Consider the following 16235-nt stretch of genomic DNA (forward strand, 5'->3'; position numbering starts at 1 on the left):
AATAATAATAATAATAATAATAATAATAATAATAATAATAATAATATACATTTTATTTATATTTCCCGCCTCTCCCAAGAATCGAGGCGGAATTACATCAATAAAATAATACAATAATACAAATACAATACTGAATTTACCACATGCCTATTAGTTCTCTAAAAACAGTTCATCAGTAGCCAATAATCATAGTCAAGAGTGGAACATCTCGGGGATTCTGCTGATTCAGCAATGTCTTTATTTAACTCCACTCTTTCCTCAACTCTCGACCATTTTGCCCCTGTCTCTGTACGCACTTCTTCCTCTAAGACTAGGCCTCAGCCCTGGCTTACCCCCAACATTAAGTTTCTCCGGTCCTGCTCTAGAGCGGCCGAACGTCTTTGGAGAAAGTCCAAAGAGTGGGCTGATTTTATCCATTTCAAATTTGTTCTTTCTTCCTTCTCACGCGCCCTCTCTATGGCTAAACAGAATTATTACAAATCATTGATCTCTGCCAATGAGAGGTGCCCGCAGCGTTTGTTCTCCACCTTCAACACTTTGCTTAAACCTCCCTCTCCTCCAGTCTCTTCATCTTTCTCTCCTAATGACTTTGCTAACTACATGTATTTCATCTCTAAGATTACCACTATTCGCTCTGAGATAGTCCCTCCTGATTCTTCTTCTGCTCTTAATCTTCTATCACCTTCGCCTAACAAATTTTCTGTCTTTCCTCCTGCCTCTTTGGATGAACTCTCTACACTTCTGAACTCTTCCAAACCTGCTACCTGTCCTCTTGATCCTATTCCTACTCGTCTTCTAATCTCTATAGCTCCCTCCTTTCTGCCCTCGCTCCTCCATATCTTCAATCTCTCTCTCTCTACAGGCTCCTTCCCCTCGGACTTCAAACATGCTCTCATTTCCCCAATTCTGAAAAAACCTTCTCTTGACCCCTCCTCTTTGTCTAGCTATCGTCCGATTTCTCTTCTCCCCTTTCTTTCTAAGGTTTTGGAACGGGTTGTCTATTCGCGCTGTCTTGAGTTTCTTGAAGCCAATTCCATCCTTGATCCCTTTCAGTCTGGTTTCCGCCCAAGGCATTCTACAGAGACAGCTCTCACTAAGATCTCGAATGACCTTTTACAGGCCAAGGCTAATGGCCTTTACTCTGTTCTCATTCTTCTCGATCTGTCTGCAGCCTTTGACACTGTTGATCACTGTCTCCTAATTGACATACTCTCTGGCCTTGGGTTCTCAGACTCTGTTCTCGACTGGTTTAGATCTTACTTGTCTGGCAGATCTTTTGCAGTAGTTGCAGGGGGTCTGACTTCTTCTCCTGTTCCCTTATCTGTTGGAGTTCCCCAGGGCTCTGTTCTGGGTCCCCTTCTGTTTTCTCTCTACACACTGTCCTTAGGAAAACTCATCAGCTCTTTTGGTTTTTCCTACCATCTGTATGCCGATGACACCCAGCTGTATCTTTCTGCCCCTGACTTTTCGCCAAGGCTTGAACAGCAAGTCTCATCTTGCCTTACAGCTGTCTCACAGTGGATGCGCCATCGGCGTTTGAAGCTCAACATGTCCAAGACGGAGCTCCTTGTCTTTCCTCCTAAGCCCAACCTTCAACACTCCTTTTCTGTCTCTGTGGACAACATTTCCATTCAACCAGTCCAGCAAGCCCGCAGTCTTGGCTTTATCTTTGACTCTTCTCTGTCGTGTATCCCTCAGATCCAGACCACAGCCAAGGCTTGTCGATTCTTTTTGTACAATATTGCCAAAATCCGACCATATCTCTCCGCCTCTACTGCCAAGATCCTGGTCCATGCCCTAGTGATCTCACGACTTGATTACTGTAATGTCCTCCTGGCTGGGCTTCCTCTTTCTCACCTCCGTCCTTTAATCTCTGTCCAGCATTCAGCTGCACGCATTATCACTTCCACCCACCGCTCTGACCACATTTCTCCTGTGTTGGCTTCCCTTCACTGGCTCCCTCTCCCTTTCCGCATTCAGTATAAGCTCCTGCTGTCGACATTCAAAGCCCTCCATGGACTGGCCCCTCCTTACTTATCAGACCTTCTTTCTCTTCACCTTCCCACCAGGGCCCTCCGTTCTGGTAGTCAAGGGTTCCTGTCTCAGCCCAGGATTTCCTCTGCCCCATCCCGGATTCGCCCCTTTTCACTTGCTGCCCCTCACTCCTGGAACCTTCTTCCTCCACAAGCAAGAGCCATCACTTCTTTAACCAGCTTCAAAACGGAGCTGAAAACCATCCTATTCAGAGAAGCTTTCCCAGGCATCGCATAATTGTTGCTTACTATCTGATGTTCTGTTGTTGGCTGTTTATCGATCCATTTCCTGTATTCCTATGTACTGTATATGTATTATCCTACTTGTGATTATGTATTTTCTCTGGATAATGATTAACCATCCATTATGAAGCCTTGCCCTCCCTCCAGTCCATCTGCCTTGGTCCAGACCTCGGAGGTTGAGAGGAACTGCTGGACCTCTTACCCTTTCCCTCCACCACTCCCTTCTCCTTCTGTGTCATGTCTTTTTAGATTGTAAGCCTGAGGGCAGGGAACCGTCTAACTAAAAGATTGCATGTACAGTGCTGTGTAAATTTACAGCGCTTCATAAATAAAGGTTAATAATAATAACATCATAATAAGCTTTTATATGGAGTCCAATGGATAAGCCTACCAGCTTAAATACAGTTTAAAAAAGATGAAAGCTTTTAAAAACAGTATAATTAAAACAGTATAACACCCCTAGTCCATTTTTAAGACTTTCTGTTTTAAAAGCCTGTCTGAATAAAAATGTCTTAGTCTGCCGATGGAAGGACAGCAAGGAAACAGCTATTCTGGCCTCCCTGAGAAAGGAGTTTCAGAGCCTGAGGGTAGCCACTGAGAAAGCCCTCTCTTGTGTCCCCCTCATCCTCAGCTGTCCTTGCAATGAGGGTGGGACTGAGAGAAGGGTATCTCCTGAGGATTCTGGGGCTGCCACATAGCTTGTGCCCAGAAACAAACTGGCAGCCAGTGGAGCTGGTTCAGCAGGGGCACTGTGTGGTCTCTTAAACATTCCCTAGTTAACAGTCTGGCTGCAGTTCTTTGGGGCTTCAAAGGCAGCCCCAACATAGCAGAGTAGTCCAAATGGGATGTAACTAAGGCATGTACCACCATAGCCAAATCTGGCATTTCAAGGAATGGGCACAGTTGGCACAGAAGCTTTAAATGTGCAAAAACACTCCAAATCACTGCAGTAACCTGGGCCTCCAGGTTCAAAGCTGAGTCCAGGATTACCCCCAAACTGTGAACCAGTGTCTTCAGGGAGAGTGTAACCCGCTCTAACCCCATCTACAATACCCCAACTACAGGTCCCTGAATTCTTCTCCCAGTAGACCAAAAAAGGGAAATTTTCAAGTGGTGGTCCATGCACACTGCTACACTCTGTGGTTATTTTAAGACAAATGTCTTGAAAAGCAAGATCAGCCTTTCAGTGTTTGTGCATGTGGCAGCCATTTAAACTAATTGATGACCATTCAGAATTGATGGCAGGCCTATGCCTGATTTTGTCCCTTTTTGTCTGACTCTTTTTCTGTGTATGTAGAGTGTCCCAAGGGAACCTTTGGCCTAAGCTGTAAATACAGCTGTCAGTGCAAGAACAGAGCTGTCTGTGACCACATGAGTGGAGCGTGTACTTGTGAAGCTGGCTGGATGGGAACCTTTTGTGAGAAAGGTATTATCTCATAGAATCATAGAATCATCTCCCCCTCCTCTCCTCTCCTCTCCTCTCCTCTTCTCTTCTCTAGGCTTCTCCTAAAGAAACAACAACAAAGAAGCAATGCATTCATCAATGGTGATGTTTTCTGCAGATTTTTCAGTCTGATGTAATGATCACATTGATCTGTTCAAGAAACAATGATAATTTACCAGGCAAATGATATCCTTGACAAGTGCAGACAAAATACAGTCGGCCCTTCTTATACACGGATTTTTTATACACGGATTTAAGCATACACGGTTTGAAAATGTTCCAAAAAAGTATAAATTTACCTTGATGTTCCATTTTTTATTAGGGACACCATTTTACTATGTCATTATATTTAATGGGACTTGAGCATACACGAATTTTGTTATACACGGGGGATCTTGGAACCAAACCCCAGCGTATAACAAGGATCCACTGTAGCCACAGTTTCTTAAATATGGTTAAAGAGATCAGGAGCCCAGGGCACAATTGGGTGCTTCCCATTTCGTTCATGGGCAAATCTATCAGTAATTCATTGCAGAACCCAGGAGTGTAGCTGCAGGGAGGAAAAATAAGGGCATTGCTCCCCCCATATAATTTGTCAGAAGCTGAGCAGGCATCAGTGAAAAGACTGAAAATGAGTGACACACTTCCCTGAAAGACAGTTTGTCAATCTCCACTTGCGATGTGAAGTCATAGAATTGGCTTACTTTTTTAGGCCACTATCAGAACTTGGGGACATTACGTTTTTGAGTATAGCTCCCAGAATCCCACAGCCAGATTCACAACTGTGCTGCAGCCTAAATACTAACTTTTCCAAGCTCTGATCATGGTGTAGATGGGCTGACAGTAAGACTTAACCCATCTACTTATGGTCAGTGTCCCTTTTGTGTGCCATTCCATTTCCATTCCATCAATATACAAATATGGTGTTGGAGGGGGGAAGGGTTGCTTGTCTCAAATTTACCCTACAACAATCCCAGTTTGGCAGGGACAGTCGCGGTTGATCATCAGCTGCCCCACTTTCCCAGCTGCTTTTAAAATGCCACAGTTTCTCTCTCGTTCTCTAATTTCCCCTTTTGTCTTTGAATTTTCATTTTCCCCTTATCTGGGAGTGTGAAAAACAACTGTTTGTACAAGAATCTTCAAGAATCACATTCATCAGGCATATTTAGCAGGCAGATTGTGTGATCAGACTATGTGTTCTAGAACAAGTGGCAAACTCCTGCAACACACTGGCCTTCCATGGCATAGGCACATGGATTATTTATCAGGCAATATAGGAACTTTAGGAATAGTTCCTACAATGCAATGTGCTGCTTAACAACAGAAATGACCAAATACTGGGGTTGAGGGACTCTACTGAACATCCATGGGACCTTGAGACCCACATACTCTTGTTGGGTCACCCTGCAACTTTTTAAAACTTTTTTCTATTTTTTTAAATGAACACACTCCCCTTAGTACTTAGGGGGCAGAGGAAGCCATTTTACCATGTTCCACTGCCTTCTCAAGCTGTTTTGGGCCTCAAGGAGTCCCCCCCAAGCAGGAAGTAAATAAAACGTCCAGTTCTTTTCATTTTAAATTTTTTGGGGGAGGGGACATGGCAAAATTTCCCCTCATAGCCCTTATGGGGCATTTACTCACTAAATAATTAAATGTGAGAGACCTCTAAAACAGCCTTAGGAGCTTGTCTGTGACTATACTTTTCTCCACCATTATTTTACAACATTAATCACAATATAACAGTATATGCTATTTTACACACACACACACACACACACACAAGCAAGGAAGAACTTTAGATTACTTTCTGCATCTACTGATCCACTGTCAAATGCTGCAAAGCTGCTTCACTTCCCAAAGCTGGACTGAGAAGAAAAGCAAGCGACACTCTATTTTGAATAAGTCCATGATAATGTTAATTTAAGCAAGTGTTTTGCCAAAAAAATTAAAAAATCTCGAGCTCATCCTATTTTAGAAACTTGTATCTTCCACACTGACTCTTTTGCACTGTTTGTCACCCATACTTGTTATGTTTCTTTGTCAGCGCATAAGAATATGTGCCTGTTTCCTCATAGAAGCATATTGTTCCTTTGCAAATTGCACATCTATATCTTGCATGCTCCTGCTGCCTCCTAGTGGACGCTAGGGTAGTTTGCAGCTTTTGGCAGAACAAAAAGCTAAGTGATAGGAAAAGTATCATAGGCCCCATACAGACAGGCCAAAATAAAGCTACTTCGGGTCACTTTGGAGGTATGCTGTTTAATAATAATAATAATAATAATAATAATAATAATAATAATAATAATAAAATTTTATTTATATACCGCCCTTCCTTCGATCAGGGCGGTGAACAATCCAGTGAAACACAATACATAAACAAGAAACGATATACACAATTACAAATATTAAAAACATCTTAAAAACCCAATCAGCCATCCGTCTTGCCGACAGTGGAGGGAGGAAAGTCATCTGGATCTTCACTCGGGGAATGCAGTTCGAAATAGAAGGGTTTTTAAATCCCTTCTAAACTGAGCCAGGGAGGTAGCCGAGCGGAGCTCTGTGGGCAGCGTGTTCCAAAGGGCCGGGGCAACAATGGAATACGTCCTCCTCGTTGTGGAGGAGAGTTTGGCCCCTGGAACCCTGAGTAATTGCTGCCCAGAAGTTCTGAGGGTGCGGGGCGGAATGTATGGGTGCATGTGTCCTAAGAGTCCAGAAGCCACGCCTAAGCCACGATCTAATCCTAAGGACTGGAGCACAGCTTTGGCGCAGCTTCTGGCCTCTTAGGACGCATGCATCATTTAAACAGCATATTTCCAAAGTGACTGGAAGCAACTTTATTTTGGCCTGTCTGTATGGGGCCCTAGTACCCTTATGGAGATCAAATAGCAGTACGCTAGCGTTTTGAGTCACAGGACATTTCCCTCTGGGTCACTTTAAAAAACAACAACAGAAGACATTTATTTATAAATAAATAAAGGTTAATAACACGGTGGAAAAAAGCCCCCCCCCCATTTTCAGTCACCTTCCTGCTTTACAGATCCTATTTTGGGAGAAAGGCAGGATATAAGTGCAATAAATGAATAAATAAACAAATACAGATTGATTATGCTAATTTGTATCCAGTGCAAAATTCTTCTAATTCCTTGTTAAATGAGGTGCTGGCACTGTGGGAAAAGAATGCATCCCTTACTTGATACATCTTTCCTTCCTCCTCACCCTTGCTGTGGAACATGCAAAGAATCTATGTGCCCAAATGAAATAAGATGCAAACTACTGGTAAAGCTGCTTGACCATATAAGCATTTAATGTGGCTCCTGTCTCAATTAATTTTGGAGTAGAAATACCACTGTAATTTTTGATGTTTGATTTCCATCATGACTATTTTCCCACTGGTGGACATTCTAATTGGTTACTTTATTCATTGGATATGAGGAGTGGCTGGATGTAAAGTCTTTTATGGTAGTTAAAGGGAGGTTGGTGGGGGGGGAGAGAAAAGATGCTTGATGTACATGCATCTTGATGGGTAACAATGCAGAGGTCATCACAGTAGCAGACTCAGAAGGTTTCACATCTATGGGGAAAGATGCAATGGGTTATGTTTAGCTTGGAGAAGAGAAGATTGAGAGGTCACATGATAGCCATCTTAAATATCCAAAGGAATGTAATGTAGAAGATGGAGTGAACTTGTTTCCTGCTGTTCCAGAGACTAGAACGTGAACTGATAAATTCAAATTAAAAATAAAAAGAGATTCCACAGAAACATTAAGAAGAACTTTATTGTAAGAACTGTTTAGTGGAAAACATTACCTTGCCAGGGGATCTTCTTTGGTGATCTTTAGGCAAGCTGGACAGGCATCCCTCACGAATGCTGCAGTTGTGTATTCATCCATGGCAGGGATTAAACTTGATGGCCCTTGTGGCCCTTTCCAGCTCTAGGAGTCTATGGTATAAAGTGAATCAGTCTGTATAAATGCTCTTTGAAGGTGACCTCACATAGGTTTTGTGGGGAGAGAAGCAATCAACCAAAAAGTAAGAGAAAGGAGTGTTTCCTCCTTCCCTTCCTTCTCCTTGTCACCCTGGAATACAAGGCAGAAGCTTGCTAGGATGCAGATCATGGGATAGATAGGGTCCATGGGTACAGAATTCTTCCAAGGGGTTCAGCACCTGGTGATATGGGAAACTATCTATAGGGATAGCAATTTAGCATATGGCCTCAGCACAGTGCATTAAATAAGGATATATTTAATTGATTTGCTTTCTTCAGTGGATAATAACCGCAAGCACAAATGAGGTGTCACCATTGTGTGATGAGTTAGTACAATAAAGTGCCTTCACTCCTGGAATGCACAAAAAGTCACCCATCCAAATAGTAAATGTGTAAATGTGTATGTGTTTCTTCAATTATTTAACACCTGGATAGGAGTAATACTAACTTTTATTGGCCAAGATGCATACTACAATCAGCTACTGAACTTAAATCATGAGATAATTATTGCAAACAGGCATTGCAGAATAAATCTTTCCCTTGCTTAAGTAGGAGTCAATTGACATAGATTATCACCAACCTTGTGTAAATGTAAATTTCTAAAAATTGATTCTTGATGTCTCATGAATCATTTGTCGAAACTCCCCTAAGACCCAAAATAGACCTTGTTTACATAGTGATTGTGAGTCAAGTATAATCAGAGCAAATCTATTCTCTAGTTTTTTTCATTTTTCTAGCCAATGTGCTACTGTAGGACTCTGTGGGAATCACACAGAGTGCCAAAAAGTTTTTTGTGCCAAGAAATACAAAAGTGAATGGATGTTTACTTCTTCTTTTGAGAAGTTGTGCTATTGTACTGTTTGATTTTACACAGAGCATAGCAAGAGGATCCTGCAGACTATTTAAACAGTTAATTGCCAGAGCTGGAGGCTTCTAGGAATCACATTTCCTCCATTTTGGGGGAGTTTGGCTAGAAGAAGGAAAGTCCAGGGAGTCTAGAATGGAAAGAGACAGAAAAGTAACCTAGGGGGACACACCGTTTTTGCCCTCTGTTATTACCTGGTTTATTCTAGAAAGGTATTAAAGATAATTGTTTTTGTTTGTTATTGTTATTAACAAGCATACTTAAAAATCCAGCCTACAAAAGTTAAAAAACAATCATATTATCAGAAAATTTAAACCAATTAAAAACATAAATCATTTGAACAATAACCACAACAAATAAATGTCCAGCATGTTTTACAAGGCCTGCTTCCCTGCATTATAAGGTTTGTGCAATAAACTCCTCTGTCACTTAGAGCCTGTACAGATGGGCGTTATGTGCTGGCATAGGGATGTAGTGTATGCACGCCTGCTGCCCCCATACTGCCCCCACGTAGTCATCATGCCATGCACCAAATCGCGTGGAGGGGCATCACCAAAGTTCATCTCCTGTGGTCACTTCCCTCCCAATGTTCCAGTGTGGTCTATTGTGGTCTCCTCTGGTTTCAGTTTGACAGTTCTCTCTATCTGTGTCCTATTTTGCCCAACTTATTTTTATTAATAGCACAACCAGTTTCCTGATATTTTCATAGAATCATAGAGTTGGAAGAGACAACAAAGGCCATCTTGTCCAACCCCTTGCCATGCAGGAACTCTCAATCAAGGCATCCCGAACAGATGCCCATCCAGCCTCTGTTTGAAGGCCTCTACAGAAGGAGACTCCACTACACTCCAAGGGAATGTGTTCCACTGTCGAACAGCTCTTACTGTCAGGAAGTTCCTCCTAATGTTTAGTGGAATCTCTTTTCCTGTAGCTTGCATCCATTGATCTGGGTCTTAGTCTCTGGAGAGGCAGAAAACAAGCTTGCTCCCTCCTCAATATGACATTCCTACAAATATTTAAACAGAGCTATCATATCACCTCTTAACTGTCTCTTCTCTGGGCTAAACATACCAAGTTCCCTACATCGTTTATCATAGGGCATGGTGAAGAACTTAGGGAACTGTGGTGAAAGAATTTCCACTTTCACACTTGAAGCTGTTTTCTTTTTTAATAAGGGTTGCAAGGTCCATCATTCAGTAACTCTCTGAAGCAGCTACCTGGGGATCTTTAACAGTAACTGTTGTTTCTGCCTTTACCTTACAACAGTATCAAATATTTTGTATTTATATATCCAGTTGTAGAGAGATTTGGTTTTTTTAGTTCACATACTGCCTTGTTTCCAGTGCAAATGCAAATTCTGAAATGAAAATTTATATTCCTAAAAGCTCTGTTTTGTTAGAGTGGTGAGGAGCCTAGGGGAAGAATTTTGTTTTCTGGTATGGCTCCTACACATATCAGAATCACATCATCTTTATTTTTCTGTCCTTAGCTTGTCCAGATGGCTTTTTTGGGATTGACTGTGGCCAGATATGTGACTGCAAGAATGGAGCTGCCTGTGATCACATTGCTGGAACATGTCAGTGTCTTCCTGGCTGGATAGGACCCAAATGCGACCAATGTATGTATTTATTACAGCAGAGTCTCCAGTAAAATCCTCACTGCACTACTCAGAATGCCTAAACTAAGATCCAGCCACATGTGCATGCCAGATACATGAATGCAGCATGATTTATCCAGCAATTTCCCTTTGGGGAGTTTCTCAGTGGAATTCCCCAAGGTGCATTTTTTGCATTCCTTCATGTTCGAAAAGCAGCTTGCAGGTTGCTGGCAAGAATGGCTAGGCAGTCAGTAAAGAAATAAAGTTAATTGTGAATTAACTATTGGTTATGTATGCATACAATGCTTTGTTGGATCAGAGCTGGACAATATTGGTTCCTATAGAATACAACAGGATTTGATTAACAAAAGTATGATGATGCCAATTACCATCTGATGGTCTAGCTATTTTAAATTATTTCCACATGCTGGCTGTGATTTCTCTCCTCTGTGTAGGTAACCACATCCATGAATTATATCTGACACTACCCTTAATCACAACAGATTAATTTTATGGGGACATTTGAAAAGTAGATATTTCCATGGTGCATTCACTTTTTGGAATCAATGCAACATGGGATCCACATGGAGATGGGTCATGAGAAGAAGTTCAGCCTGCAAGCAAATCTTTAGTGATCATGTTAGCCCAATTCATACAATTTATTTCTATGTAGATCATATTTATGATGATCTATTGTGAAACAACCCTTCATCTGAACTCACCCCTTGGTGTGGTGGTCTTATAATACAGGGCTAAAGGACTCATGTTCATCCAGATATTGTAGAACTCCAACCCCCATCAGCCCCAGTCACCAGGCATAGTGGGAGTTGGGAGTCTAACAACATCTAGAAGGCCAGTTTCCTCATCCCATTTGTAATTCATTATATTTTTCTTACGGTGAATTGTTGGGCTTTCATGCCTTCCTTTTAGGAGACTAAGGCACAGTACAGAGCACCGAAAAACGGTGCCCTGCCAGCACCTGTTTTCTCTCCGCAAGGAAGCCACAGCTGCCAAACCGCACGGCTTCCCTGTGGAGTAAAAAGAACAGGTTCTTTTTACGCCACAGCTGCAACATAACAAGTGCACTGCACGGTGCTGTGCTGATGCTGCGTGGTGGTTACGTAACAAAGGCGGTGCCAATGTGTACAGGGCGCTGCCATTTTGACACTCTCATCATGTGCTAAGGTTGAGGGGCATCTGGAAGTGCTGCCCTGAGGCAATGTTAGCACGTGACGAGGGCGTCAGAAAGGGCCGGTGTGTACCGGCCCTAAAACTGGCCTTCCCTGGATATACACAATCAGAAATAGAGATTTCCTAAGGTAAGTGTAACACCCACTGGATAAGTTTGTTGTTGTTGTGTACCTTCAAGTAGTTTCTGACTTAGCCAGTATCATGGCTCCGTTCAGGAAGTATTGTGGTGGTTGCAGTGTCTCAAAACAACTATGTAAGCAGCTGTTACCTTCCCTACATCTAGTTAAACCAGCAAACAGCCGAGGAAGATATCTGTTGAGGGCAAAATTGAAGACAAATTACTGATTGCTCTTCTTGTCTTTTCAGTGATCATAGAATGAGTTATTTTGACACATACCCCATGCACCTGATGTATTGTATTTTGTAATGGATTTTGCTGCTAAAATCTGCCAACTCTGTATTGTGTTAGCACAGCTTCTGCACCTCACCACAGCAGGTGGAATTCTACCAGTTTCACTGTCTTCTATATGTGCAAAATGAGTTTCGACCAATAATTTGGACAGAATAGAATTCACTTTGTCTGGGTGGGTGTTTAAAGTGTCTTTGTAGCACAACACTTTTCTTGCAGTTTGAGTCCATGCTGATTTCAATGAAAAGAATTCACGTACAGAGCAGTCTTTTGGACCAGACATGAGAACATGTGCTGTTTGCACTGTGTCAGAAGCCCTTGATATCCTAGCTATTCATACAGCAGCCCTGCAAGGTAGGGCAATCCTGCAAATAAACAGCTGCATTCTCTAGATAGACAGTTGATGGAGAGTGGCTTCCCTAGAGGCTGAATTTGGATTCAAGGTGAGATTTGACTCCAGGGATGATTTTAACCACAGTGGGACTGATCCAGGCTTATAAGGGGTGTTGGTAAATTTACTCACTGTATGTCAAGTCAGAATTGCAGGGCTCAAGGGACAGAAGAGAAAAGAAAGCAATTTCTCATTACTTGCCCTCTGGCCTTGAATTTTCTTTTCATAAGTACTGGACATAACATCTTATGAAATGATTTATGCTATTTTAGGCTGGTCCAGCTCCATTGGGGCTAGCCTGAAGAAGAAGAGCCCTCCCTCCAGTCCATCTGCCTTGGTCCAGGCCTCAGAGGGAGAGAAGAATGCTGGACCTGATCCCCTTCCCCCCTCACCATTCCCTTCTCCTTTTGTGTCGTGTCTTTTTAGATTGTAAGCCTGAGGGCAGGGAACCGTCTATTATCCCCTCTGTTGTAAGCCACCTGGATACCCAGTGATTGGGCGGCATATAAATAAATCCAACAGACTATGATGTCAGGTAAAATGGCTTGTAGAAGAGATAGTGTAGAGTAGTGGGATAGGCAGATCAAGGGCGCTGACCTACATAACTAATTTCTGATCGTCGGCCAGGCATTCAACAAGGAGTTGGCAACCAAAGTGGTATCTGCCCCCAAGGTTCCTACAGTTTGACCTGGAGTAACTCAAATGCTTGTTTAATTGAGATTGTTGGGACATACGCTTTCTAGGGCAATTGGAAAATAAGAAACTGTCCCTTGAAAGATAAATACATACATTCTAGATCTGTCAGCTGGGACAGGTAATGATTCCTGCATGTAACTGTCCCTTATGGGTAGTTTGAATGTTTCTGACATGCTTAGAGGATACCTTGCCCTTGATTGTTATGGTTAAATTTGCTGGGCTTTTGGCATGCTTAAACAAACTTTCATCTTTAGTTGGCATGATGACTTCCTTAAACAACATGAATGCTTTGGGTTGGCATGATCTTGAGGGGCTCAGAAAACCTACTGCTTCAGATTGCCATGGATACTTTTTGATTATTATGGTTGTTTTCCCAAGTGCTTTTGAAATGGTCAGACAACCTGTTACCTATGCTTGGCATGATGACTTCCCCAAAATGGAATGAATAATTCTGGTATGCTCAGAGGATCTCCTCCTTTTATTTTTCATGGGGACTTCCCCAAAACAGTTTGAATTAAATTGGAAAGTTCGAGTGCTTGTGATGTGCTCAGGGAACTTATTGCCTAAACTACTGCTATGATTACTTACTTGATTGTTTTGGTTAATTTTCCAAGTGCTTTTGACATGCTCAGATAATCTCTTGCCTTTGGCTAGCATAATCTCTTCCCAGGAGAGAGTGAATATTTTGTGCACGCTTACATGGTCTCATCCTTTTGGTTTTTTATGAGGACTTACACTGGGCATTTTGGATGCTTTTGTTGTGCACTGCCACTGCAGAACTATTGTCTTTGGTTGTTAGGATTGCTTTCTTAAATGATATGAATATTTTGACATCCTGATATTTGACATCTTGCCTTTGGTTTTTAAGTTGTTAGGCTTTTCTTTTGGCAGCACATTCTATATAGACTGTGGTTGTCATGTGAACTGCTAACTCATATTTAGCTTTTAAAGTTTAAACACACTCCCTCAGAGAAACATACTGATTTAAACAGCAGAGTATCTTAATTTCTAGGGCTAGTATGTACATTTTTAGGGGGTTTCAGGAACTCAGTCCACTTATTTGTGTCTGGTCTTGTTATTTCATGGTTGGTCAACAATAGAGCTTCCCCTCCACCTCCCCCCTACAACTCTATGTACAACCTCAAGGGGTTGCATTCTGTTTCCAGTCCTTTTATTTTGCAGCAATGAGGTCCAGAACCTTTCTTAAGAACAAATACATTAACCTGGAAGATTAGGTTTGTCAGTTGTATCCTAGATACTATATTCTGTGGTTGTGCAGTGAAAATCTGACCTAGTTATTTGTTAATAGGGAAATCAGGTTCTGCACCTCCATAACTGCCCTCTAAGTGCAGTGAAATATGACCATATTGTGTTTCTTTATAATTGCTGAAGAGCCCAGGGGAGTTGCAGAATCAGGGGTGATAGCTTTTCTTTGCTCACAGTCCATTTGCTCTGACATTCCAAACACCTGTAAAGTTAGCAATCTACCAGTTTAGCTTTGACTGATCTTTGCCAACTGCTTCCTTTAAAAAGCAGCCACCACCAAACTCAACCACCATCACTGGAAGCTTTGTTTCTCCATATTAACTTTAATTAAGAAATAAAGCTCTTCATCTTCAGTCATGCCTGTCTCCTTCATCTTCCCCACCAAAGCAGTCTGCATTTGTATCTGAAAGCCACAATTTGTCCTTGTGCAATGGGACCATTAAAGCTTTCTCTACCACATTTGATTTATTGCTTGCACCAGTTAAGGTGCAATAGCCTTCACAACTTCGTTTGCCTCCAAGGGAAAGGGATAAGGTCAAACAACAATGGAGAAATTGAGCCCTTTTCCCCCCTCTTAGCTAAACAATGAATCACTGCTTTGATTTTTAAGAGTGGCCAATAATGCCTTGTAATACATGGGTGACACTGCTGGTTTCTTCCAAAGGTTGCTATTAAAATGGTTGGGTGATGGCTGGTTTCCAGGTCTTCTGGCAGTGCACACAACAACACAGTATTTACAGTATATTCAGGCCTGGCAGTACTGAGTGATGAAGAAATCTTCTCCTAAGAGAAGTAAAAGGTTTCGAGGGGAGCACAAGACTGGCGCATAACTGAGACAGAAATTGATTTGCTCTAAGACTTAATGCTATTAAAAGCTGCTGGCTTCAGGCAGCCGTTTTGGCGTGAATGAAAAAGCTTTTCAAAATTATTGATAAGGAAGGATGTAACCCATCTGCAGAGAACTTGTCAACAAGTGGGAATAAAATAAACGATGGCCTCTTTGTTCCTGTGTGCAGAGGACACCAGCCTGGAGGGCGAGTTTGAAACACTGATTCAGACAGTTGCAACATTTATGAGCTTTGCTGGTAGTCTTGTTCATGCTTGCACTGTGGCATTTGAAAGCTGCACAAATGGCTAGTTTGGCTTTCAGGCAGAATAGAAACCTTGGAGACTAGTATAGTGTGGTGGTTTAAGTGCTGAAATAGGACTCTGGGAGATCAGAGTTTGAATCCTGCTCCGCCTTGGAGACCCACCGGGTGACCTTGAGCAAGAGTATCAGTGTAGTATAGTGGTTTGAGCGTTGAAGACCTGGGAGACCAGGGTTCAAATCCCCGCTGGGTCACAAAAACCCAGAGGGTGACCTTGGGCAAGTCACACTCTCTTAGCCTCAAAGGATGGTAACAGCAAGCCCCCTCTGAAGAAACTATGATAGGGACGCCATAAACTGGAAATAACTTGAAAGTACAAAACAACAACAAATTGTAGCAAACTGCTGCTCACTGATCTAAGCAGGAGATTTGCACACCGTCTTTTCCTCTTACACAAAGCTAAACCTACCAAAACTGGAGAATCTGCACCCCCATCTCTTGTCTGGAAATGACCCATGAAAACTGCAGGCTCGGGAGCAGACCCTGAAATCCAGCAATCCTATTCACAGCCAACAGTAATCCCCCAAACCTGTTTAAAAAGGAAAAAAAATCCCTCTCTTTTGTTCTTGGAGTGATTCAGTTAGGACAACTGCTCCTGAGTAGAATGATGTTCTTGAACTTTCTCCATTATCTGTCTGACAAGGGATTGAATGCTTTGAAATGGTTTTGTAACCCTTTCTAGATGATGGAACAGCAATAATAGTTTTTCATAAGTCCTCATGGATGTCTTCCAGTTAAGTTATGATGTGTTTCCATCCAACTATGTAATGGAAACCAAGCTCACAAAGTTTCTGATCTTTTATTGTTGGGCTGGGCAACTCTGGAAGACTAGGGGGTCACATTGATTCCTTAGGGGGCTTTATAGGGTTGGACCCTCTCACCATATACCCTCTGCAAAAAAATGTATTTTGTCCTCAAATGTCCAAAAATATTTTTGTTTTGAGGAAGGAGGTATGGGGGCATTGGA

The 16235-nt window shown here is 42.1% G+C and overlaps 1 protein-coding gene across 1 annotated transcript in view; it reads left to right on the plus strand.

Annotated features, from left to right (window-relative positions):
* LOC121925983 (multiple epidermal growth factor-like domains protein 6) overlaps positions 1–16235 on the plus strand; it is a 94032-nt gene that overhangs the window by 39225 nt on the left and 38572 nt on the right. Inside the window, 2 exon segments of the mRNA XM_042458539.1 lie at positions 3574–3702; positions 10060–10188. Coding sequence (XP_042314473.1) covers positions 3574–3702; positions 10060–10188 — 258 coding nt within the window.

The sequence above is a fragment of the Sceloporus undulatus genome, chromosome 3 (genome assembly GCF_019175285.1).
Source record: "Sceloporus undulatus isolate JIND9_A2432 ecotype Alabama chromosome 3, SceUnd_v1.1, whole genome shotgun sequence".
NCBI classification, from domain to species: Eukaryota; Metazoa; Chordata; class Lepidosauria; order Squamata; family Phrynosomatidae; genus Sceloporus; species Sceloporus undulatus.